The sequence below is a fragment of the Perca flavescens genome, chromosome 13 (genome assembly GCF_004354835.1).
Source record: "Perca flavescens isolate YP-PL-M2 chromosome 13, PFLA_1.0, whole genome shotgun sequence".
Lineage (NCBI taxonomy): Eukaryota > Metazoa > Chordata > Actinopteri > Perciformes > Percidae > Perca > Perca flavescens.
In genome coordinates, this window is record NC_041343.1 from 27,542,445 (window position 1) to 27,567,564 (window position 25,120).

Below are 25,120 nucleotides of genomic sequence, written 5' to 3' on the forward strand. Positions count from 1 at the left end.
TAGGAATACAGTCAACAATGTGGTTAAATGAACACCTGACTGAAAAGATCTGTCTGCTTTTTTAAAGATGTCCGCAGAGGCAGCCAATCACATGAGGCAACGCATTAGGAGCAACTGTTTCAAAAGCTCTACCACCTTCAGTTTTCAGCTTAGTACGGGAAACAATTTCTTTGGTGACCAATCAGAGTTGTATAATTATAAAACCATTTGTTGGAATTAATGAATAAATCCTGTTCAAAGGTCTGCCTGTTGCACTTCCACCTCTGTTGTATCATTACAGTATTATTCTCTATTAACCTTATCCCTGTTTGCATCCCAACAGCGTGCCCAGTGCGGCTTCTTTCTGTGTCACTGCAGTACGACAAGATTAATGCTGCCCTTTCAAAAATGTTCCAGGACACTCCCTCAGATCTTCAGTAAACAGCACAAATGTTTCTGCCAAATCTGCATCCCCCTGCTCTGTAGAGGATAACACTTCAGGCCATAATGCTTATACAACAAATACTATTCAATTATTTATAAAAAATAAAAATAAAACGCTGAAGCACCTAGAATGCCTGAAATATTAATAACAAATCATGGCAAGTAGAAGGTTATATAGCCACTGTCGGTTCGAACTATGTGTCGCCCAGAAGGAAGAAAAGCTGTTACCAGCAGCCCGAGGTTTTATAGGGCCTGCTACATGGCTCTTCTTCATTATTGATGTCTTTTTTTTTTTTTTTTTTTTTTTTTTTGCCTGCTACCTTCTGCAGCATATTGTATATCTCAATGGTTGTCCTGGTGGGAAGCTTGTGTTAGGTGTTTAGCAACATACACTCAAGTGGGAGAAGAGAAGAAAGAACAGATCAGAACACAAAGCACCCCCGTCCTTTGGCCTCTTTGTACATGTAGACCTTGTATATGGTGACGTGAACTCTGTAGATCAGCCTAGGTTGCAGCGCATCATTAAAAAGGCAAGCGAGGTCATTGGGTGTACTCGGATGTCGGCTGCACACCTGCGCTGAGAGCTTGCTCTGAATAAAGCATCCTCAGTGACCCTGTATGTCTACACAGCAGCTTAACCAAATAGACAGGGCAATAAAGGCGCTCTGCTGAGGAAAATCAAAACAAGGTTTAACAATTTATTCAACTGCAATTATCGTGTGGAAAATAGTTTGTTTCCCCGGGCTGTGTGCGCTCGCTGAATCCCCCGCCGGTTAAGGTTGGTCTCCCGATTCAGATATTCTACACATGGTTTTCAGCGACATATTTAAGCAGTCAGATATAGATAAACTCCCCTTTTTACTATATCTGCTTCTTAAAAAAAAAAGAAACTTCCTGAATGTAGCGGAGTTTGAAGCCGACATCAGACAAAAGGCAAAAACCAAAAAAGCAGCGCCGGAAAATCAACAAGTAACATCAGTAGGCAATTATCGGACACAATCTCACTCTCCCAACGTGAAAAATGTACCTTTGGCTTTTGTTATTCACGCTAAATGTCTCCTTTAGCGTCGGGACTCTTGACATCCTTTGGCCTTTGTTATTCACTCTAAAGCTGCATCCTTTGGCGTTTGTTATTCACGCTAAAAGTCTCCTTCAACATCAGGACTCTTGACGTCACTTTTGACCCTCTGGGTCGGGACGTACTGACTGACATGCGGCACAAGAACGGACAGTTAGGTTTAGGAAAAGATCGAGGATGGGGTTACAAAATGTACGTTTCTGTGACACGCTGGACAAAAACGGGACCCGAACCCCGGTCTCCTGGGTGAAAGTCCTGTGTTGTTTGACTCGTCCACCACCCCAACCAACCTCCTTATGCAGCATTTTGGTCCTTCATACTACTCTCTACCATTGTCTCTCTTAATACTACGTCATCATAAAGCGCTACTGTTGAGCTGCTGCTCTGCCCGTTGCGTTTTTGTGTCGTATCTGACGCTGAGAGCCACTGCCCAAGCGTCGGTATTTTACGAGTTGGGAGTGAGAATGGGTTGCAATAATCGATTAAAGGGATACGCCACCGTTTGTTGAAATAGGGCTTATCACGGTCTCCCCTAGCTGTAGATAGGTGGGCCAACACATTTTTTGTGCATGCATTGTTTTAATCCGATGCAACACCGGCAGCGCCGCCGCTAGCTTAGTTTAGCGTAGTGAATGGAATCCTATCTTGCCGGTTAGCATGTTGTAAGTAAAAGTGAGCCAACAAAACAGAAAAAAACAACCTAATTACTTGCACTGAGACAAAAAATGAGTTGGCCCACCTATCTACAGCCAGGGTAGACCGTGATAAGCCCTATTTCAACAAACGGTGGCGTATTCCTTTAATGTCTGTCACTGCATCGAAGCAGAATCATCACGTCCGCATCGCGATGCATCGATGAAGTTATTAATTTGAACGCCCCTAATGCCGATGCAGGGATAGTTTCTCGGTGGCCAACATTGCTGTGTGTACCTTGTCCATCTACATTTCCTGAACCAGGGACAATAACATTTACCTTGACATAAAACTTTGATCCTGGTTACACTCACACTGTAAAGGATAAGGCTGGTGTATCTTTATATTTTCTTATTGTACACAAATCCCTAGTTAATTCTAGTCCCCATCCTTTCTGTAGCAGATACCTTACAAAAGGAAAAATATAGAATAAAATCAGTCTTGTCCTTTCTTCTTCATAAATATTGAAGGCAGCAGCTTCAATGTGAACAATATTCTCCTTTTTTCCCTTATTCTCTCTCTCTGTTGTGTTAAGGGCTTATTGCAGTTGTATCTTTTACTCTCCCTTCATCCAACGTGGTGGTTTTGCACTATGATTCAATACACTGTAGGTGACCTGTCAAACAGTGTTCAACGCAGTATCTTTTTTTTTTTTTTTTTTTGATGAAGTTTAGTTCCCAGTTCATCTTAAAAGAAATTCTTATCCACTTTATTCCAAACAGACAAGAAACAGAACTGTCCAGTGGTAAGACCATATTGAGGATATCACTGAAAAAGCAGCAAGACACACATCCACTTCTATGAAAATGTCCGTCTTTATAAGTGAGACTAATTACTTTCTCCTCTTCTTTATAGAGCCTCGATAGAAATATTGTGGTACGCAGCCACGCGCGGGTGTCCTCGCTCACCCTGAAAAACGTTGTGTTCACGTACGCCGGCCAGTACCTCTGCACCGCCAGCAACTCCATCGGCCAGGACAACCAGCACATGTACCTGGAAGTCCGCTGTAAGTCACCCAGCTCTCCCTACACCTGCTCTAACTGTGTATCAGGGCTGTTATTTACACCGACTTTAGTTGCAATGTTCGAATTCTGTCATGAATGAATGAACAGCTGCTGTTACTGTTGACATTTGCATAAGTTGCCATTTTTCTTAACAATTCATCTCACTCTCAGAATGAAAGCAAATGCATGTATTGCCCCAAACTTTGAACTATTTGTTGAAGAAAAATAATAGCATTGTGTAATTGAACTCAGAATTGACTTCATTGATTTGATTTCAAACCTTTTTTATAGACTAATTATTAATGGAAGATGTTAAATAATATTTTTCACATGACCAGAATCCTATTTCAGCACGCAGGCACTACCACACATATTATACACTAATATAGGTCAAACAACAAGCATCAGTGTTAGACAAATTAATCAGTGCTGAGATAAAAGAGGGACTGAAGTGCTTAAGTCAGGATATAAAGGTGAAAATAATTCATCTCACAGGCATACATCTCTTCTTTTTGGCCGTGATCTGGACGTCCATTGGGATGGATGTTTTTGGTGCCTATATGTTTTCCCAACATGTATGTTTTGGCTCATGTTGGGATTTCCTCTGTTTACCAAATTGTCTTTTGACAGTCCACTGACAGCCGTTCTGGATTTTGTTCATTAGCTGTTGATTTCACCTGTGGGCGGAAAAATCAATAACACAAGCTTTGTACAAACAGACCGACAGACTAGACAAATATTCCGTCTTCAGATGGAGTTCTGCAGCCAGTTGCACCAGCTGAAAATAAGTTTGATAAAGTCAAGACTTGTTGCTTGGCTGTACTAGGTTAGTTTCAAATTAAACTTGCTACTTTGTTCATTTGCCCCATCTCTAATTACATTTTTATTTACTTAAATACCTTTTAAAAAAAAAAAAAAACTGCCACAGAGAGTGAAGTTTCACCTGCTGTAGTGCATTTTCAGATTAAAAGGAAAAGAAAGAAACTACTAGGCCAGAAATGAAGAGACCTCCAAGACTTGCTTGTGTAAAATGTATGCTATCTGTGTGTGTGTGCGTGTGTGTGTGTGTGTGTGTGTGTGTGTGTGTGTGTGTGAAGGAACTAACATTAGATAGATTGCAAAAGTCTTTGGGAAAACTTCCATCTTTGCAAAGAGATTCTGCTGAATTTAACACTCTACGGTTGCAAGATTTTTATTTTTTACAAGCAATAAAGGGCTGCCACCGGCAATTCCCATCCTAGGGGAAGTGAAGCAGCATCAAGTCATCGTACAGCACAAGACTGAGCGTGCACGTCAGCGTTATCATGAATGTAAAGGGATTTCTGTCATGAGAAATGTGCTTCTGGTATAAATAGCAAAGGGAATTTTCCTCTGGCTCTTCTAATGTTAGTTCCTACCATTTTCCTAACTGCTCCGCCACGGTACCAGTTATTTACCTGCTCGGAGGAGATGTAAGTTTTATCATAACCCTACACTGTACCTAACTTGTATGGAGTTATTGCATAAATGACCACACTACAGTATGTTCAAAATAAGCTTGAACTTACACATGACTGGTGCTTGGCATCAGATGCACAAAGCTGTCTGATTCATGACTATGTTATTTTTGGGGGGTAAAGTAAAACTCAAAAATATGGCTGATCGAGTAACAGCCTACCCCTGCTAAGCAACATTTACTTCACAATTATTCCTGCAGTTTATCAGATCATTTAAAAAAGAATAAAAAAATACATAAAAACATGGCACTGGATGCAAATACATGACTAAATATTAAAAGCAAAGGAGGACCAGGGGAAGTGATTGTTAAGACCAAAGAACGGTTTCTGAAGATACAGTGTCTGGGCAGTGGTCTCTGTTCCTGGGGATAAATGGTGGGCAAAAAAGCAGAGTTTGCTGGGTCAGTGGTACCACTGCGATTTGTTACCATGGAAACAAAGGTCTCAGTTCTGACATAGCCCCAAGGTGAAGTGGCTTTTGAGGCTTAACATTTATCTGTCCTATTTTTTGTGCAACTGTCTAATTGTTATGGACTTTGAGCATCCTAATTCTGGACAAAAATGCTTGTGCAACCATTTTGCCTTTGAATATATGTTAGAGACTGTCCGGATTGATGAGGTGAGAGATAGGACCATCAAGAAAAGATGGCAAGACTATTGTTTGAATGGCAAGAATATTCTTTGAAGCTCACAAGAAAACATGAATTATATTTTCTAACCATAACTTTGTTTGGCCTCTGTACTCCAGCGCTCTACATTTAAATGTGACCATGATTACGAAGTGAAATTGCTTGAAGGTGGTCATATCCATTTAGGATCAACAGTTTGATGGACTTTTTTTTTTTCTTTTGATTGATGATTACAAAGTTAAATTGCTTGAACGTGGTCATATCCATTTAGGATCAACAGTGTGATGGACTTTTTTTTTTTTTTTTTAACCTTTGGAGCTTTGTATAAAAAGAGCTACAATTTCTACCTTGGTAATTTGATTGTGGATGTGAACACAATCAAAATAAATCTGTAAGTCAGCTATTTAACTTCATAGTTTCTGTTTCACTTAAACTCTAATGTGCTGGAATACAGGGGCAAAACAAACATGAGTCTACATTATCCTCAGTAAAAACCTGACATACTTTTCCCTCAAGCAGAATTACAGAATCAGAAATGTACTTGTGCCTCAGTGTTTTGTATGCATTTTCCCATAAGTAACTTTGCATGCTCAAAACATATCCCTGGAAAGATTGGTCGCGCACAATAGAAGCCAAATCATACTTGATCTCATTTTCAAAGCTATTGAAAGTTACCTTGATAAAAGAGAAAGCGATAAATAAAACCAGTGTAGAGTTTAATTTGAGTAATAGGCCCTGCTCTCAACGTGCCAGCAATTTGCTCACAGATATGATCACAATGCAGCATTGATAGAGTTGTGTGAGTGCTTGCAGTTAGCCAGAGTAATCAGCAAGTAATCAGGTAGCTGATTGTTGCCAAGCAATTATCGATAAAAAAAGGTGCTTTGTCTTGAGCACAGCTCTCACTCTCTGTCCCCTCTATCACCACTCGCTCACTCACACAATGGAGACGTTATCGAAGCATGGAACTTCCTATCTGCTGCACAGGATGATCCCATTAGCTGGGCTGAGTGTGTCTATGGTTGCTGCTGGAGGACTGATAGTGTTAATAACTTCTCTGTGTGAGCTCCATTTTTGTCAGCAGCTGTGGTTTGTTTAGCATGAATGTCCAATGAAAACACTGTTTGAGCTGCAAGCAGGTTCTTCAAATCTACTCATCTCTGTGCTGCTGGCTAGACAGTTAGACATTTCAACCCATAGCTTATAGGTTTTCTACTGAGTTGAGAACACTTCACGTGATATTCTCTGGGTCTACAGATATCAACCGTTTTAATTGCTTTAATTATACCTATATTTTAAGACTCAAGGTGCAGAGAACCATTGTTTGCGGCCAATAGGCAATCAATTGAAATTTGACTATTTTCATCCCAAAGAAACCCTACCAAAAAGGCGATTTCCTCTATATCTTATAATTGACATGGTATAATCAGCATTTATGCAGTCAGTTGACTGTAAATTATGAATTGTTTTAATGTGTAAAGCAAAACCTGAATCGCATGTCACATGAGCACCAGTAGCAAATACATTCCTATTAGTTGCAATAATCCATAATCTCACCTGGCAGGTCGCAGGCACTGTAGTGAGTCAACGAGGCCCAAAGCAGCACTGATAGAAAGAGCAAGAGTCTAATCAGGGCTGCAGGAGATGGAGTATTTATTGACTCAGCCTCATCCATCAATTCCAGCTGCAGCGTACTGCTGAGTTTTCAAGGATCCAGGGTCAGAAGTAAAGCCCCGGCAGTGTCAGGGGCCCCAGCATTTCACAGCACTCAGGAAGCAAAGCATACTTCGCCACATTCAGAAGCACTGCTCAGTGATGTGAGCAGGAAATAATAAAACGAAACAATGCAGGAAAACCATCTCCTGTTATAGCCTCCTACAAATGTGATGCCAAAAATTTGTTTGGACCATATGCTTTCAATTCAATGAGCATATCAAAGCAGGCTGCTAAATGGGCCTTGCACCTTAGTATGAATGGTAGCATTGTTAGATGTATCTCAGCAGGTACAAAATATAGAGCAGTTGCAGTGAGGGGAAGTACCCAATTTTCATCAAATCCAAAATGAACCAGCTGAATTTACCATCACAGTTGGAACTGACAGGGTTCAGCGTTGTTACTTTTCTTGACTCAAGGCTCTCGCTTATATGACTGTACGCCTATTAGACTTACTGTGTAATAATGGCATCCAGCCCTGTGAGACACTTATGTTTTTGTAATTGCTGAGCTGAAGCATCTTGCAATAAAACTATAAAGTAAAATCGGCAGAAAATAGCAATTTGATGTCCATTTAAATCACCATATCTCTTAAACTTAAATGGATAACATAAAAGACCTTGCCTTGAATCATCAATAGAATTAACAGAAATATAGCCGCCATTATACTACACTTATCATTTGTTTGCCATTGCGGGTTCTGTTAGCATTGCCGTGATTGCTCCAGCTGCCCTCGGGAGTGTGTTTTAAATGTCTTTTTTGATTGCTAAGATTTCTAAATGAAGTATCTCACTGGTAGTCATGATAACATCTGCTGGAAATGCTGAGAAGAGGAGCTTCAGGGAAGAAAGGCAATATTGCCATCCCACAATTCCTTGCTCCTGCGATAGAAAACTCCATGTGGCCTTTCCCAGCTGACTGATTCCTATCAGTCTTGTGGATTTTCCATACAGAGATTTGACAGGTTTGATGATAACACATACGCGTGTGTAAACAAGATGTAGAATTAATCAACATTTCCTCTTTTCATGTTTTCACTCACTGGAAGGAATTCAAGAGTTAGTACTGGGCCATATACATATGAGATGAAATTAAGATTGTATAAGTACATTTTATTCATGTTGGTAAAATGCATGAACAAACCAAAGCCTAATAGACTAGTTGGCTTTTGTCATTATTTGCTTGTCCTATGTAGATTTTTGAAATCGGAAGCAAAAATCCTCAAGCTGGAACAGTTGGTGCTCATGCCCAACAGGACAGGTCCTTTAGTTTAAGCCTACTTGACCTCTTCATTCCCTGTCCCAGACACACCTTGCATGGCAGCTGGATTCTTGTGATATTTAAGATCACGCGAGAATCGTGCAATCACATATCACACTATCCAGGTGTGTGTCCACATGCAGCGTCATTTCCACACTTCCTATTCATTGTCTACGTATGCAGCAGGGCAATGCATTCTGGTAATGTTGCAGCAATTCATGAGAGACGGGGAGTCAAGTTGCATAAAGTTGAGGTCCAGGTTACTTTATGCAATCAGAGACATCCAGCTCAAATCACCGCCTCTCGAAGCACCCGAAAACCTTTTAATCTGACAGTTGTCGATCCAAAATGAAGACAGATTCACTAACTGCAGAGCTCATTTCTCACCTAAAATGTTTTTTTAGAAACACTTCGGTGAACTATTTTTGTAATATAATAGAAAGTTTTCAAACGAGCCGCCATGTTGGTCTGTTTTGAAATCTTGGAACAGACAGCCCACGAATGAAAGCGTTCGTCTAATCAGGTGCAGCCATTGCAGTTATCAAAGGGTGTAGCCTGTTTTCTTTGCTTGTCAGTGATCATTGATGAGAAATTTGTAACTGCTAGTCGCAAACCCCTTTAAGCATCCACTGCTACGAAGCGGCCCGATCCCTCCCATCCAAAAACACCCCTGTGGACACATACTACTGTATCAGGCTTCAAGACATGCGTTTGTGTCCACACAGCAGCACACCGAACCAATCAGCAGTGAGAAGCTACTGTACTGGCAGCTATGGGCGTGGTTTAGGTGTTTCGGTGACTGCCGCGACTGTTCGTTAAAAACAACAATGGCATACATGATAGATAGATAGATCCAATCACCTGCCAGGTATTTTTTTTAAAGTGCCTGCTTTTTTTCAGACCGTTTCCAATGGCGGCTTCTCAAATAGTTCTGTGTAACAAACCATCTGCTGCGGTTACCGACACTAGAAAGGTTTTCAATTACTTATTTTATCATAGCCAAATCCAACATGTTATGCACCCCCATGTCACCATGACTTGTAGTGTGAGCAGAACAGGAATTCTAAGATTCTGAAAGTCTTGTAGTCAGCTACAAAGGGATAAAGAAAGTGTTTTTCTGTTAGAGGTTATCAGGGAGTTAAAGCTTTAGACAAAAATCCCTAAAACAAAAAAGTAAACATCCATGGTCTCATGAAAGTTAAGCTGACTAGATAAGTATCCTAATCTAGATGGTGCTGTCTTAGTATTTGTGGAACAATGTTTAACTTTTTCTTACTTTATTCTTTTTTTGTTGAGCACTACAACTTTTGAATTATTTATTTTTATTTATTATGTCAGGCTATGTGCACTTGCCTGGTACACCAGATACAGTACTGATGTGTAGTAATGCTTGGATGTACTGTACATTGTTGGTATTTACTTTCTTCACTTTACATACACGCAGACGCAGTTCCAGTCAACATTGCCTCTAAATGTTGCATAGTCTAAATTCTATTGGGGCCATTGGTTCTCTAAATCTAAATCTTTCCTTGACCTTATGACAATTTCCAATTAAAGTGGTTGAAAAAGGAAAAAATATGTAAATGTTTTGACTAGTCAGACCCATTGTATAAGCCCACCTTGAAAAATTACGCACATGCAGTGTTTATCATTGTTTATAAAGGATTAAACCTTGCATTTCCCTGTGGATAGTTTATTCTCTCCTGGCCAGATGAGCCAGATTGAATAAGCAAACACTTTAGATTATCAGTAAACTGTTCCAATCATGCCTGTTGTGATGTTTTCCCATCTTCACTCCCTTGTGTGTGGCTGCAGATGCTCCAAAGATCCAGGGTCGAGTGACTGTGTACACGTGGGAGGGAAATGCGGCCAACATCAGCTGCGAGGTGGAAGCTCACCCCGGAGCCTCAGTGGTTTGGTTTAGGGACGGCCTCCAGCTGCCCTCTGCCAACACCACCAACATGAAGCTCTACAACACACAAACTGTCAGCTACCTGGAGGTCTGTTACCACCTTACTGAAATACAAAAGCACAGGGGTTGAGAGAACACATAGAGAAGTGATTTTGAAAATTAATAAAAAATTGGCAGGGCATGTCATCTTTCACATGAATAGCTAACCAGTAGTTCCAGAAGCAACTCTGAATCAAGGATCGTAATAGTAGACAAGTTATTGGGTACAGAGTGCTAGATGCTATATTAATGTACCGGTTTGTAATGATTAGTTCCTATAATAGATATCTGTGCATCTGCATAACCATCACTTTCCAAATGAATTACTCTAGATCCACCAGGAATAAACTGCTAAATGGCACAAAACCAATAACTAATGATTACATCCTATAAGGAAGGGATCTTCAACAGGGGGGTCCGGGACCCCGAGGGGATCGTTAGTCAATGCAGGGGGGCGTCCAAATTATTGTTAATTTTATTTTATTTTTTTTTAGCCATCCACAGATACAGTTCATCCTAAAGATTCACTGGGCCACATGTATGCTGAACATTAATTAAATACATACATTATTATTAGGCTATTTGAATAGCTTAGTATTCTGTGCACAAAAGGTATGTATAAAGGCTTTAGGCTGCCCTACAAGTTATTGTAGGCACAGATTAATATGCAACTTTGTTTTATACAATATATGTAGTAGGGGGTTCCTGCTCCATCTCTCTCTCTCAGTTAAGGGGTTAAGTTTTTGTCTTTTTTGGTTTCTCAGATTACACCTGATTCTCAGAATGACTTTGGGAGCTACAACTGCACAGCAACCAATGCGATGGGCGCTGACTCTAAGGAGTTCATTCTGATTCAAGCAGGTTTGTTCACCGGAAATTAAGCTTTGAATTTGGTATGCAAATTGTTCAGGATCCATTAGATGAGGTAGGTCACTCAGGACCTTGTCTAAATACAGAGTAGTCAAATTAATTGTGCTAACAACCTCTGCTGCCACTGTGTAATATACTGTAGGCCCTTTGAGGTGTTTTCTCTCTGCTTTTTCATTTGCTGCATAACTCATTAGTATACCTAAAGTGGCTCCCTCCAACTGTAGTTAGACTAAAAGAACCCAACTCAAATACATTTACACCTTATTTTCCACATTGATATGTCAATGAGAAAATTTGACAAGTAGCACGAGGCAACCAGCTTTACTAAACAAAATGATTTCAGTTTGAAGGGTAATTGAACAGTTTCTGCATGACATACTAATGCTACACAATCCAAAAAAGATCCAGTAGGCTTATCATTACAGGAGGATCATTTTCTTTGGTGTATATGGATTGATGATTAGTTGATTCCTTCCCCTTTTAGCACAGAGAAAAAACATCCAGTTTTGCTTTTTAATTACCAGCACTGAGCAGTGGTTTCAGACCAAAGCCTTTCATAATCAAACAATGAGAGTGATCCATTAAATGCACAACACACACAGGTGATTTTGTTCCTTGAGAGGTACCAGTGCTAAAAAAATTTAAAGTTGGTGGTGTCCCCAGACCAAAAGGCTTTCAACCTCGTCCATCATCCGTGTGGATGGGATAAGTAAACGTCTTGGTAATCCACCTGAAGTTTTAGCTCTATAGAGGCACGAGATGAAAGGTCAGAGAGTCCCTCAACTCAAAAATGCATGAACATACTGTTATACTTTTATGAACAGTAGCCCAATTGTAAAGAGACTGTAGATCCAAAATGAATGGATGGAAATAACACCCGCCTGACATACTAATTTCCGCTAAAAGATAAAAAGACGGCATTACAGTAGCGGGTCTACAAAAGACTACTAAAGCGCGTAGGGTGCTCCATCTCTGTGACACCCACCTTCATGAATCAAAGTGCAACTCAGGCTGGAGATAAAGCTGTCGCTGCAGGCTTATTCGGGCCTATCCAACAGATCTTTAGTCATTTGGTGACCAGAAGCTTTGGGGCACCAGGGGCCTGCCAGCACCACAATTGTCAAAGGGGTTGATATAGAGCAGAACATTATCAGCATGTGTTGCAGTGGCCGGTATCAATCTGAGCCAACCACATCAGCTCCTCTAATGCATTTAAATGGAATTCTCTCCCTGCCAATGTACATAGACAGTTTGGTAAGGCACACATATACAATAGTGCAACCCTACATTGTAGAGACACTGAACTCCTTTCACTCTTAAAAAGGCTCAATGGCTTTATTTCAAAAGCTCTTATACAGAGACCTTATACTTATTTACAGAATTACCTTTCAATAACTAGCTTATAAACATGGGTTTAAAACTTTGATTGCCGTTTATTCAATGCCAAGTTGTTTCTCATGAACATTGCATACATGGTATACTTGGAGTTACATGCATATAGTGAATCATTACATTGTATAAAAGTCCAGTTTATGAAAAGACTTCCGTGCTAGTTTTAAAAAAAGTTTTCTTTCGTCTGCGCTCTGTTGCAGAGGTGCCATCGTCACCAGAAATTCAACAAGTGGAACCATTCTCCAGCACAGCAGTGGTAGCGTTTGAGGAGCCCGACTCCATGGGTGGAGTGCCCATTATCAAGTATAAAGTGGAATGGCGTTTGCCGGGCCAGGATTGGACTGGCAGTGAGCACGATGCTAATGACGGTGAGTCACCTATCTCTCCTGACCAAAGTTCATTGGATGGCTGATTTCTTCCTCCCTTTGGCTATCTGTGCAATCTCAATGGTTGTACAAAAAAGAATTTCAGAGATATCCCCTGTTGGGCTTTTTTTTTTTTTTTTTTTTTTTTTTTTGCATCACATGATCACAAACACCTGCTGTGAGTTCAGCTCAGTGTGATTCAGTGATGAATTGGTCTTTGAGTGCCTGAGTCACCACCACTTAGACACATTTCCCCTAAAAATTCTTGAAAAATAGAATTATTTAATCGAGCAAAGCAGGTGCAAGGGATGTTATTAAATTATCTCTTCAGGGTTAATGTTTTTTTGTGTGGTCTTTTAAGATGCGTCACCTGCATCAGCTACACCTTAGTACCCAAAAGAGCAATTTTAATCCTTAGCACCCAAATGACTCCTCTTGCTTCAAATGTCATCTGGAAGAGGAAGGTTCTACTCAGCATCCAATGTGTGTTAATACATAACATCCATAAATCAGTTTAGAAATCCTGTACAAAAAGTGTTAATTAAAACTTCAGATGTTGCCTCTTAATCATAAAATTTATTGTAATTGTTACAGTGCAAAGAGAAACTGAGAAGTGACTTTTCATGGTGCAGCTTTAACAAATATATATTAGTTGTATAATGTATTGTCCAACTTCAGGCAAAAAGAAAAAGGGCGTAGGTGTGACAGTAGCAACATGGCTACAATATAGCTACACTCCCTGTTTTCATTACACAAAGCCCAATGGGAACTGTAGTGTGAAAACCTACTGTATATCCCCAATGGCAATAAGTAAAAGAAAACAAATACAACTAACCAAATCCATGAGTTAGCTTTTTTCATGAGTACATTTTTCCTCATCAACATGGTTCTTATATCTCTGGAACACTGACACATTCCTCTATCCATCCATACACATTTATTTTAGGGTTTATTTCTTTAAAGCGCATCTCATACATAGAAAACATTTCAGCTAGAAACAACCGTTAATCCAAACATGACAGTAGCTGATGTTAGGAGAGGAGGGGGGAACACAGCGTAGCCTAAATGACAGTCAGCTCAGACACTGACAGGCCCCCAGATAATATCCACATTCCACTGAGGGTTTTGTGGCTCTTACAAATCTGGATGCTTCTCGTCTTGCCTGCCACATGGGACTTATCAGTCAGGGGCTGACAGGTTCTGCTGTCATCTCAAGGCCCAGGATCCGATGTCATGCAAGCGTATACAGTTCACAAAAGAGATGCACCCACATACCAACTGTAAATGTTACCAAACATATTTCATTCAACCACATTAGATACACCACATCTGATAAATTAAAGCCTTTCCAAATCACACATGCACTGAATGGACCATGTCTCTCATGTTTATAATATATATTTGTAGCGTTATTATGTTAAATCAGGAATACTAAAAGCCTAGTTTTTTTAAGCAACAACATGCTAGGGAAAACGTAAGTAATTTGTTACTGATAAAGAATTGTCAAGTGGCTGAAATGTGTCAATTAAAAGGATATTGAGTTTAAAGTGGCTCTCACAATATTATGAACCAGGGCTGCCATCACATGTTTGAAAGCAGTACTGCCAGATAGACATACCACACCCATCACTGTGGGACCATGTAGATATATCCAGGGCTTAATTTGAGCCGGAACATGTTCCGGCACCTCCGACGTTGGATCCGGAACCTTTTTTGTTGGATCCGGCACCTCCTGTTGTCACTATGGAAAATGAATCGCCTAAATGAAAAAAATAAATTACTGTTTGTGTAGTGTTCAATGTTGTTATCTGTCTTGTTAGTCTTTATTCCCCATTGTTCCACAGAAATCTCATGTTTGCATTTTCGATGCGTTTTGAGGTGAATTTTCAGGGTGAGGGGGACAGAGGGGGGAGAGGGACGGAGGGAGGGGAGGCATTTCAAGTGACAAATGCGCTTGTGGTGGTGGATATTGCAGTTAGCCTTGTTTCACTCAGGGGGAAAATGTCAAAAAGACAACACAGTTTGCTTTACTTTTTCAAATACGCTGGCCAGTCGGATCCCAAACAAGCAAAAATCGTTGTGGAGACATTACATTTCGTACCCATGCAATGCATGTTCTGAAATTAATATAAACATTGCCCTGATGTACACACAGCGTTGTTTAGGCTTTTTTAGTCGGAGAAGCTACGTAGGCAGTGTGATTTTTTTTTTTTTTTAATTTTTTTTTTTTTCCGTTACCTCCAACCCCCGTTTTGAGTCGCTGGATCCACCCCCGCTCTGCTCTCCGGGACCTCCCACTTTACAAGTTACCCTGTAAACCTGTCTATTAATTCATATCATATGTGTTATATGCATATCCTATATGGTCTGAAGTAAACATTAATACACCGTAGCTAGAGTTATGATGCAAATAGACTAAAAATACCCATCTTTGCTATACCATAATTTCCTATATTTTATTATTATTGTCAACACATCCCATTAAAAATACCAAAACCAACAATGTGTTAGTCCATCTCTTAATACTTTGACTTCCCTACCTAGTCTGTGGCACTTACTAAGCCCCCTAAGTTCCACTTCCGGAATTGCTCCGGTGCCGCCGGATGTCCTTCATTTTGCCCCTATTTTGCAGAGGCGCCATTGCCCCGTAGTCCGCCTAGAACCGCCCATGACGATTGTGATTGGTGTAAAGAAATGCCAATAAACCAGAGCACATTTTTCTCCCATTCCTGAATGCTGTGTGGACTCGCCAGACCCTCCTTCGCAGAGCTGTGGACGAAGGTCTGGCAAAGCGAGATTATAAATGCATACATTCATTTATTAAGTGGCAAAACTATTTCCTAAAATAGCTAGACACTGTGGTAGGTAAAATAAATACTGCTTTCGTTGGGGGCTATTTTAGACAGCAGGAAGGTGCGCATGTGATCAACTGAATATAATTACAGTCAGTCCGGTCATGGTAATGAGGCAATACGTCACAGTGTAGCTTATTGATGTGTTAATAGTCAAATTAATAGTTTAATAGTTTTTGGACAATAATTGAGTTACATGGCACAGAGGGGGGAAAAATCAATCTTTGTCTTAATGTTTGTCTGTCACAAAAAATTGTTTTGGTCCAAATTCCATTTAACTCCATTTTGTTTGGTTAGGGACAACACCTTTTATAGACGGATAGCTCAAAATCTCAAATAGGCCAGGGCACTGTTGGGGTTTATTGTTACATTAAATGTGAAACAAGTTCCATATTGCAGCTTTAAGGCTGTAACCTTGGTCCATAATCATTCAGGCTATTGTTTGTATGTTTCCTTAATTGCTCAAAGATGAATTTCTCTATCTTAATGCTGCACTATGAATGCATTGTAACAACACAATGATGAACACACACCAAAACCAGTCAAATTTGTTACTATTGTTATGATTTGTGGCAATAACCTTTAAGAGAAGCCGAGAAAACCAGCATGTGGTAATCATTGGTAAATTACTCCGGGCCAGCTGTAAATCTCATCTAAACATGAATGGTTTCTGCCGGTGGTGCTAAAAGCCCACTCATGAATAAATTTGGCCTTGTGCTTTTTAGCCGTATTCATAGTTTCCCCAACAAAGTCAAAGGGTTTACTGTCATTCTGTATGGACAGTTATAAACAAGTTTCCCTGTACAATGAAATTCTTCCTTTGCCTTCCATTCTAAATGCTGTTTAAACACGAGGTATAAAGAAATAAATCCAAGAGTTCAAGAGCGTCTGCTACGGAGGGCACCGCGTTGATAAATACTCTACTTGCATGATTATTCTGAAATTCCTTCACATTGAGATATTAATGTGAAGCACATTTACAATTCTCTCTGCTGTTTTGCACCGCGGCCATGAAATTTGTGTTCCACAGTGAGATATCTACGATGGAGCATTAGGGCCACATCAAGGGAAAATAAATTAAGGAGGAAGACTACTAGGAAGACTAGTAGTTTGGTTTATTCGAAAAAGTATGACTTGATTCTTGAAATATCAAGTTTTTTCTCGACATGTCGACATTATTCTCGAAATGGGTTTTTGCATCTCACACACATTAGGACATAAAGAACATATATTGCTGCCCATATTCCTTGTTTTATTCTTGGTTCCCTGTATACGTGCATGGAATAACGGCACATCACTTCCAACAGAAATGACCACGATCACCATCGTTGGCCTGAAGCCAGAGACCACCTACGAGGTCAAGATGTCCGCCATCAACGGCAAGGGCGAAGGCGAGAGCAGCCCGGCCAGCACTTTCAAGACCGAGCCAGTCCGTAAGTACTGCCCTGGCTGTTTGTGTCCCTGCTTTCAGTAAGCACTCCTCTGACCCCCCCCCCATGCTTTGACCCTAAACCGCTAGCTGTTTAGCTGAGCCCAGACGCTCTCACCCCTACTCTCCTCTATTCTCACGCCAAGAGCCCCAATGCCGTCCTTTTTTCCAGCCAGGCGAGAAGGATTGATCATTCACAATGCCACTGCCACTTCATAATCCAACTTGGTTAATAGTGGTAACTATGCAAAGTATACTGTGTGTCCTTAATCACTGAACCATATTGTGTGCCTTTTTCCCTTTAAATGTTTGCAGTGTGCAAGGCAAACCGTGCCTCCTTCCATTTCGCAGAGCTCTGCCTTTTTAAACCCACAACGCAGGTGATTTAGTAAAAGCTTTCTGGAAAGTACTTGGCCATGTCTAGGGCTGATTTATACCTCAGTGAGAAGAAGTGTCAACTGTGTATTTATAGTTCAGTGACAGTGTGCATTGTTATTATAGCAGCCAGGGGTCAAGCCCTGCAGAAGGTTGTTTATATTTTGTGAAGGAAATGGCAGCGCGTGATGAAATGTTGGAGGTGGAGGGAATTTTCAATCTCACTGTGTTTGGAAGAAAGGAGAAAGAGTCGCCAAGGGAGATACAAGGAGAACCATTTCAGTTTTTCTTGGTGAATAATCTGGCGTCAAATCACAGCTGTGTTAGACATATGGCATCATCTGCAAGCTTACAGCTAAGAGCAGGTGCGCAACACCTGTCATCACAAACAGAATGTGTCAGCTTGACATAAAATTCGTACCTTTTGTGTTTATTTATCTGCAACAATATGTCAGATAATGCTTTCTCACTGAAGTATGAATTAGGCCCAATAGAGGTCCAACAGCTGCTCTTATACTAAGCTGAGAGGGTCTCTCCTATACAGAAGAGAACGGTCATCTCTAAGATCTGATTTACATTTATCCAGTAAGTGTTTAATATAATACCAAATAACTGCAACATGTCATTGTAACATGGGAAAAGAGTCTCACTTCTTAAAAGCATTGTGTGATAATGGACGTTCATGTAGTTCTTGTTCCATATGTTTGATTGCAGAAATATGGTATTAGTTATTGAACAGCTGTGAGCAATCACTCTTTATGGTAAGGCAGACATGCTAATTCAATCCATTATGGACTGAAATACGTCATCAAGAAGGCAACATGAGAATTACAATATGGCAATGTATTAAAGAGGATTAGGGCCACGTGAAAAAATGTATTGATATCTGAGTTTAGAGTCAGAATTATGAAAATGTAAGTCATAATTCTGACTTTATTCTCAGGATTCTAAGATTAAAGTCATAATTCTGACTTTAAACTTAGAACTGAAAGACATTTTTTCACATGTGGGCCTTATTGTCTTCCGTAGAATGTGCTCGTACCAAATGATGATGAGGCGAGAAACTTGAGCAGTCAGATGGTCAGAAAGGTTGTAATAAAGCCAACCGTTTAGCCAGATTATCCAAACCACTTTATCCATCCGTCCATCTTCGTCCGCTTATCCGGGGTTGGGTCGCGGGGGCAGCAGCTCCAGCAGGGGACCCCAAACTTCCCTTTCCCGAGCCACATTAACCAGCTCCGACTGGGGGATCCCAAGGAGTTCCCAGGCCATTTTGGAGATATAATCCCTCCACCTAGTCCTGGGTCTTCCCCGAGGCCTCCTCCCAGCTGGACGTGCCTGGAACACCTCCCTAGGGAGGCGCCCAGGGGGCATCCTTACCAGATGCCCGAACCACCTCAACTGGCTCCTTTCGACGCGAAGGAGCAGCAGCTCTACTCCGAGCTCCTCACGGATGACTGAGCTTCTCACCCTATCTCTAAGGGAGACGCCAGCCACCCTCCTGAGGAAACCCATTTGGGCCGCTCATACCCTGGATCTCATTCTTTCGGTCATGACCCAGCCTTCATGACCATAGGTGAGGTAGGAACGAAAATTGACCGGTAGATCGAGAGCTTTTGCCCTCTGGCTCAGCTCTTTTTTAACGGTGCAATAAAGTGAGTGTAATACCACCCCCGCTGCGCCGATTCTCCGACCAGTCGCCCGCTCCATCATCCCCTCACTCGCGAACAAGACCCCAAGGTACTTAGACCACCAGCTTCATTTTCATCGTGACACTGCAATGGTGGCCAATTCTTCAGCTTAGTCTGAGCGCTTTTGTGTTTAAGTTCAAGTGTTTATGTTGAACACTGTCATCCAAAATGTTATATGTAATCAAGTACCAAACCACTTTATTTGGAGATTAAACCGAAAGTGAGCAATAATAATCCCTCATCGTGGAACTCTGTCCACGCTCTACTACGGTAAGCACAGTGGGTCAAAACTGAACCAGAAAGTCGAAAGTCTCTAAACTATATGATGGATGTTTGCAATGGACAGTCTTGGTAATAAATGTAGTTTGCTTATGTTTTCTGATCGTCTGACTCACCTGACTGTCTTTCTTGCCCTATGAGACTGTGCTCCCAATTTTCTTGCTCGGTAACATGCAATTATTACTGATAAAATTATGACTTTAACTACTGAAAGAATACTTAAATCCTAATAAACCAGACTTATCAGTAAATCTTTCTATCCACTGCAGAGCTAGTTTACCCAGGCTACAATTAGAAGGCAACAGACCTATTTCTCAGTCAGCATCTCAAATCAGGGTCATGAATACATCTTTGTTTTAGTTTGTACCAGCCTCTCGTCATGCTTCCATCTGTGCTTCATCACCTCACTGCTTCTGTAGAAAAAGCCGTCCTCAGCATCCTCCGTATTTTGCCCAGATCCTTAAAGAGAGAGGCTTTGTCCTACTTCAAGATGTTTCAGCAGAAACAGTGTCTGATGGATTTATTGAGATCACATAACTTATTTTATTAAATGTACAAACTGGAGGTTGAGCTCAAAGTTAACTGAATTTATCATTTAGAGAAATGAAATGAAAACGGAAATGGAGGAATCAGTATGCACGTTGCCATTTAATGTGTTAATAATTATTAGTTATAATACGTCAGAGTAGCAATATTGTCATCCAGAAACCCAGTGTTCTTATAAAAAAAAACACTGAATCCCTCCAAAGATCACATCTGAGCATGAAGTCATTAGAAAGAGAACTTTGTAATTTGTAGGGGATATATAGCCCCAGCATAATCAAAGTCCAAGTTAGCTGCAGAACAAAGAGAAGCAAGACAGAGAGCCCGATAAGACACAGTAGCAGTGTGCCAGTGGGATAATGATGTGGCACGAAAGTGTTGCCCTCTTTCATTGTTCACATATCTCATTTCATTGTGTTTCTTCTTTTTGTTGTATTTTGTTCTCATCATGGTTTCCCATCTGTTCTGTATTCCACTGGACTTCTCAGAGTATTCTTTCACAAGTAAGTTTCATTTCTCTCTGTCTTGTCTACTTTATTTTCCTCTGTATATCTCCACTGCATTTATTTACTTTGACCATTATGTCCATATGAGAACATTGTTTTGATGATTGAAGAATGAAAGGCTTCACAAAGATCATCACCCAAAATCCCCTAAAACACTGAATTGTCTTTTTCCCACGGATTCATTGCATTACCTGTTTTCATTTTCCAGACGACAGTCCATTCCGTTACTCTAATGCGGTTTCAGGTTTGTTTAGCGATGTGATAGATTGATATGACAGTCTTACAGTATTGCCTATAGAAAGTGAGTTATTTGTACCCTAGTCCTTAGTGCTGCCCTTGCTTCTTTAGTATTGCTTACCCGTAGCATCTTTTTTTTTTTTTTTTTGTGTCTCTCTAGTACAAAGTATATTGTGTACTGCAGCAGTTCAGCTAATGGGTGTTATATCAGCTCTTTAAAGAAGGTAGACTGTCTTCAGAGACCACAGAGAGGAATACAGTTGTATTATGTGGTAATTAATGTGGAATTAGAATACTTACTGGTAATAATGTTAAAAGCAGGGCAACCTTGCACATAAATGGCCCTGTGTGTAAATATAAGGTTTAAATATTCAGAACTTCAATTCCCAGAAATCTTTAGGATTCCCATTTGTGCTCACGGTGTGCTTTTATTTTGTCACTGTAATTTGGCCATTCGACTTGATGACAATTGAGTCTCAAAGGTGACAAGAATGCATATTAAGGACTGTAAATAGTTTCCTAGTTTCTGTTCAGGTGCAGGTGGTGAAAAGCTGCAGCTTTCTTTGGACAGCGTATCCACACTGCTGCATCTTTTTTGTTGCTGTATAGCATTCAGTTTTGAACCAAGGAGATATGCATTTTTTTAAATATTAGGCTACCTTTGGCATTATCTCTGGAGAATAATAGTGTGTGATGTTACAGAAGACTGTAGTTTGGTTAACATACATGAAAGAAACAATTTCCCACAATTTGCCACCGTAGATAACCAAAGTGAGTTTAGTAAGTTTAATGTATAGTATTATTATTGGTTTTATTGAACATAAATACTGTATACATTACAGTAATGATGACAGGTGCTCAGTTATGTCGCCGAGTAACCACCTGAGCCCCGCTGAGCTGCCAGTTGATCGTCCTCCCCTCCTCTAGCCAAGTTTGAATATCGTTTCTATGTCTAGGATCACATGGACATTCCAATTACACAGGATGTAATGAAAAAACGCAATGTGTATGTGTTGTCGCGTCACAGTGGTTAGCACAGTGGATGTGCAGAGTGGAGACATTTTTTCCACAAGAATGTTCCAGAATAATTCCTTATCACCAAGACCAGTATAAAAAACAAAAGTGAGCCCCGCACTGACGGAGTTGCTCTTGTTGAGGAGAACTCCAGCTCTGCTCACCATGTTTTCACCATCTTTCAGTTTCATCAGAGATACCAACCACTATTGCTGCCACCACTATGGCCATTAGTGAGTATGCCAGTCGCGCAGTGTGCAGTGTGTCTCTCTCCACCTCTGTCTCTCTTACCTGCTTGGCCTCCCAGTTAGTGTAGATGTTCATTTATTTCTCGTGTGTGAGAGCTCATAATGTGCACCCACTGTAGAGTATAGCCACGGCAAAATAAGTGTGGCAACTTATGAGCTTTGCTAACACTAGATTACAATTTTACTAACATTTGTCAAAGACATGAAGGTGTGCCTTCTAACAGCCTGTCTATAGTGTTGTGTATGAAATAATTTACAGTGTGTTTGTTTAAATCACAGTTCTGTACATACTTCATACTCCTCTGATTGTGGTTCAATGATTTTAGAGTAGGTTATACTATGTCTGCTGTGACCTGTTAATTTGTCAAAGTGAAAGACCCTGGTAGCTCAGTGGCAGTGGTGGAAGAAGTACTCAGATCTTTTACTTACGTAGATATTACAGTGCAGAAATACTCTTTTACGTTTAAGTAAAAGTCTTGCATTCAAAAGGTTACTGAAATAAAAAGTACAAAGTAGACTTAAAGTACCAAAAGTGTAAGTACTCAGTGTGCTGAATGGCCCATTTCAGAAAAATATACAGTATATTATATTACTGGATGGTAATTAGTGATGCATTAATGTCACTTTAGTGTTGCAGGTGGTAAAGGTGGGGCTTATTTTTTTTACAGGTAGCTTGTGAACTTCACCAAGTGATCAATAAAGTTGTATCTTAACCTTTAATAATACATAATAATGTATTTGTTGATTATAATTTGTTTTAATCTCAAAGGTAACAAATAAATGTAGCGGAGTAAAAGGGGCAATGTTTCCCTCTGAGATATAGCTGAGAAAATGTATAAAGTAAAATGTAAAATACAAGTACCTCAAAATTGTACCTAAGTACATTTTTTAGGTACATTAATTTAGTTACATTCCACCACTGATCAGTGGCTACTATGCGGCTACTACACACAATATGTTCATGGCACACAGCATTTTGGCAACAGTAAGTGATAGAACACCTTATGGTGTGTTTGTGTCATACATAAATTTACTGTAACTTCCATTTTTAAGAACCATTAAAGGAAGAGAAACATGATTATTTTTAGGGGTTAATCTGATTCATGGAGTACTGTCAGGATATAGTGACAGATTAAGCAAACCTAACGAAAAGTTTTTTTTAGGAAAGTTACCAACTGTGGCTTTCATTCCAACATCAAACTGGTAAATCCAAGTCAAGTCTATCATTCAAGGTCACTAAACACTCATTTTTTAATGGAAATAATTTTGCCCTCACAAAACATAGCTATATCACCACATCAGAATGTATTTAGTATGCAAATTACACTACTAATTAGTAACACTTATAGTCGCCATCTTGGATTGTGAGATGACAGAAGTGCTTATAGTGATAACCACTGATTGGTTTGGAAATCTGCTATTCATACAATTCATTTCAGTTTTTCATCTAAATGTTTTGGTCAGTTGTTAAGTCGTTCTGATAGTCTACCTGGATGCATGACTGTACAAAACTCAGGGAGGTATCACGCTGCAAAAATGCTTTTTCCTCCCCTTCCCGCTACCTACCGAACCTAGTTCTGCCTCTCTTCCATCTACATATTGTAGTTCTTATCAAAACCACTCTGTCACTTTAGAGCTCCTCAATGTTTCCTATCATTGTGTCCATTCACAGTACCAGATCATCTGTCATTCATGACGGTGCAGTTCACCCTAGTCTTGAGGGAAAAAAACAACCAGGAAATACACTGAGCTTTGCCTGTTTAGAAATCCTGCACAGCCATTGAGATAACAGATGGGTGACTGACTCTGATAAGGAACACCTAAAACCCCCTGCTGATATATTATCATTAATTTGTGCAAAGAGCCTGTAAAATTATAGGTGATAGCTCATTTAAGCAACTAACCCATCTGACTACTTACTGCTTTAATTCCTTAAGCAACATTTGAGGTAAACAAACCTGACTTGTGTGTTTGGTACTACTGGGGTAATTGTTGTATGTCTATTGTTCCTTTTTAAATGAGATCCTGATGTGTTGTATGCAAATTGTATGTCCTTGCAGTGTTCCCTAACTAAATTTCTCCCTTTCAACTCACCTTTAATATCACGTGGCTTTACATTAGATTCACCTAGGATGTAGTTGATCATAGTAATTGGTTTTTTTGCAAGTGCATTAGTCAGAACAAATGTCACCAATGCTTTTAGATCGTCATCTGATAACAGACCTTATTTCTCCTGATGTTCTATGTGTTCATACTGTTGTCTGCTGCATTGTGTATCATATTTAGTTGGCATGGTTTGTATTCTCAAAGCTTCAGAGTTTCCTCTGTTCTTCTTTTGAACCGGATTTTTTTCATATTCTTCAATTTGTCTTTAATGGCAGTCATGGTGTTAGAGCTGGCCATATTTCAAATTCAGATCGGGATTAATGTTGCTGTGTAAAATATCAGGATGAAAGAAGATTTGTCAGAGGAAAAAATGTTGATTATCTGGATGCATGAGGCAGTTCCAGATGTCCAGTTTTGGTTGTATTTTAAATCTATATCTTAAAGCTATAGTGCGTAGTTTCTGTCGCCCCCATGAGAAATTCTAAGTAATGACAACAACACTCTCGGCGTGTCCACATGATAAAAGCCTTCCGTGATCGCGCGCACCCCCACCCCTCCTCCACGCAGTTGCTAGTAGCCAAGGAGGACACAGAGGATTAAAAAAACATGATGGACTCTTCAGAAGAGGTAATTATCTTCACTCGAGTTTCTGTGCGGGAAAGTTGCCGGACGCCACAATCTTCTGAACATAGTCATACTGAGAAATCCAGAGAGAGTTGTGTGGAGCTGATGGGCTTAAATCAACACTATTTAACTTGTAGCTGTAGTTCCAATGAGACAACCTGTAGGGGGACCGAAGCGGGAAAAGTTACATAGTGTTGCTTTGTAGCAACTCATTTGGCAACGACTTGAATGTAACGGACGACGTTCAATAATATCAAAAAGTTACTCACTAAATCTTTAAAGTAAGTTTGTTTGTATATATGTATTTAGTGATCTTTCCAAAAACCAAAACCAAAAGTCTGG

General features: G+C 40.1%; 1 protein-coding gene across 10 annotated transcripts in view; it reads left to right on the forward strand.

Moving 5' to 3' along the window:
- ncam1a (neural cell adhesion molecule 1a) overlaps positions 1-25,120 on the forward strand; it is a 272,159-nt gene that overhangs the window by 211,613 nt on the left and 35,426 nt on the right. For 3 of the 10 annotated variants that reach the window (XM_028594807.1, XM_028594809.1, XM_028594816.1), the window contains exons 9-15: positions 3,050-3,200; positions 10,112-10,296; positions 11,012-11,108; positions 12,710-12,877; positions 17,034-17,159; positions 20,532-20,546; positions 21,986-22,033. In XM_028594807.1, coding sequence (XP_028450608.1) covers positions 3,050-3,200; positions 10,112-10,296; positions 11,012-11,108; positions 12,710-12,877; positions 17,034-17,159; positions 20,532-20,546; positions 21,986-22,033 — 790 coding nt within the window. Of the gene's footprint in view, positions 1-3,049; positions 3,201-10,111; positions 10,297-11,011; positions 11,109-12,709; positions 12,878-17,033; positions 17,160-17,679; positions 17,683-20,531; positions 20,547-21,985; positions 22,034-25,120 lie in introns of all 10 variants that reach the window. The other 7 variants (XM_028594812.1, XM_028594817.1, XM_028594815.1 and 4 more) reach the window with 3 other exon arrangements.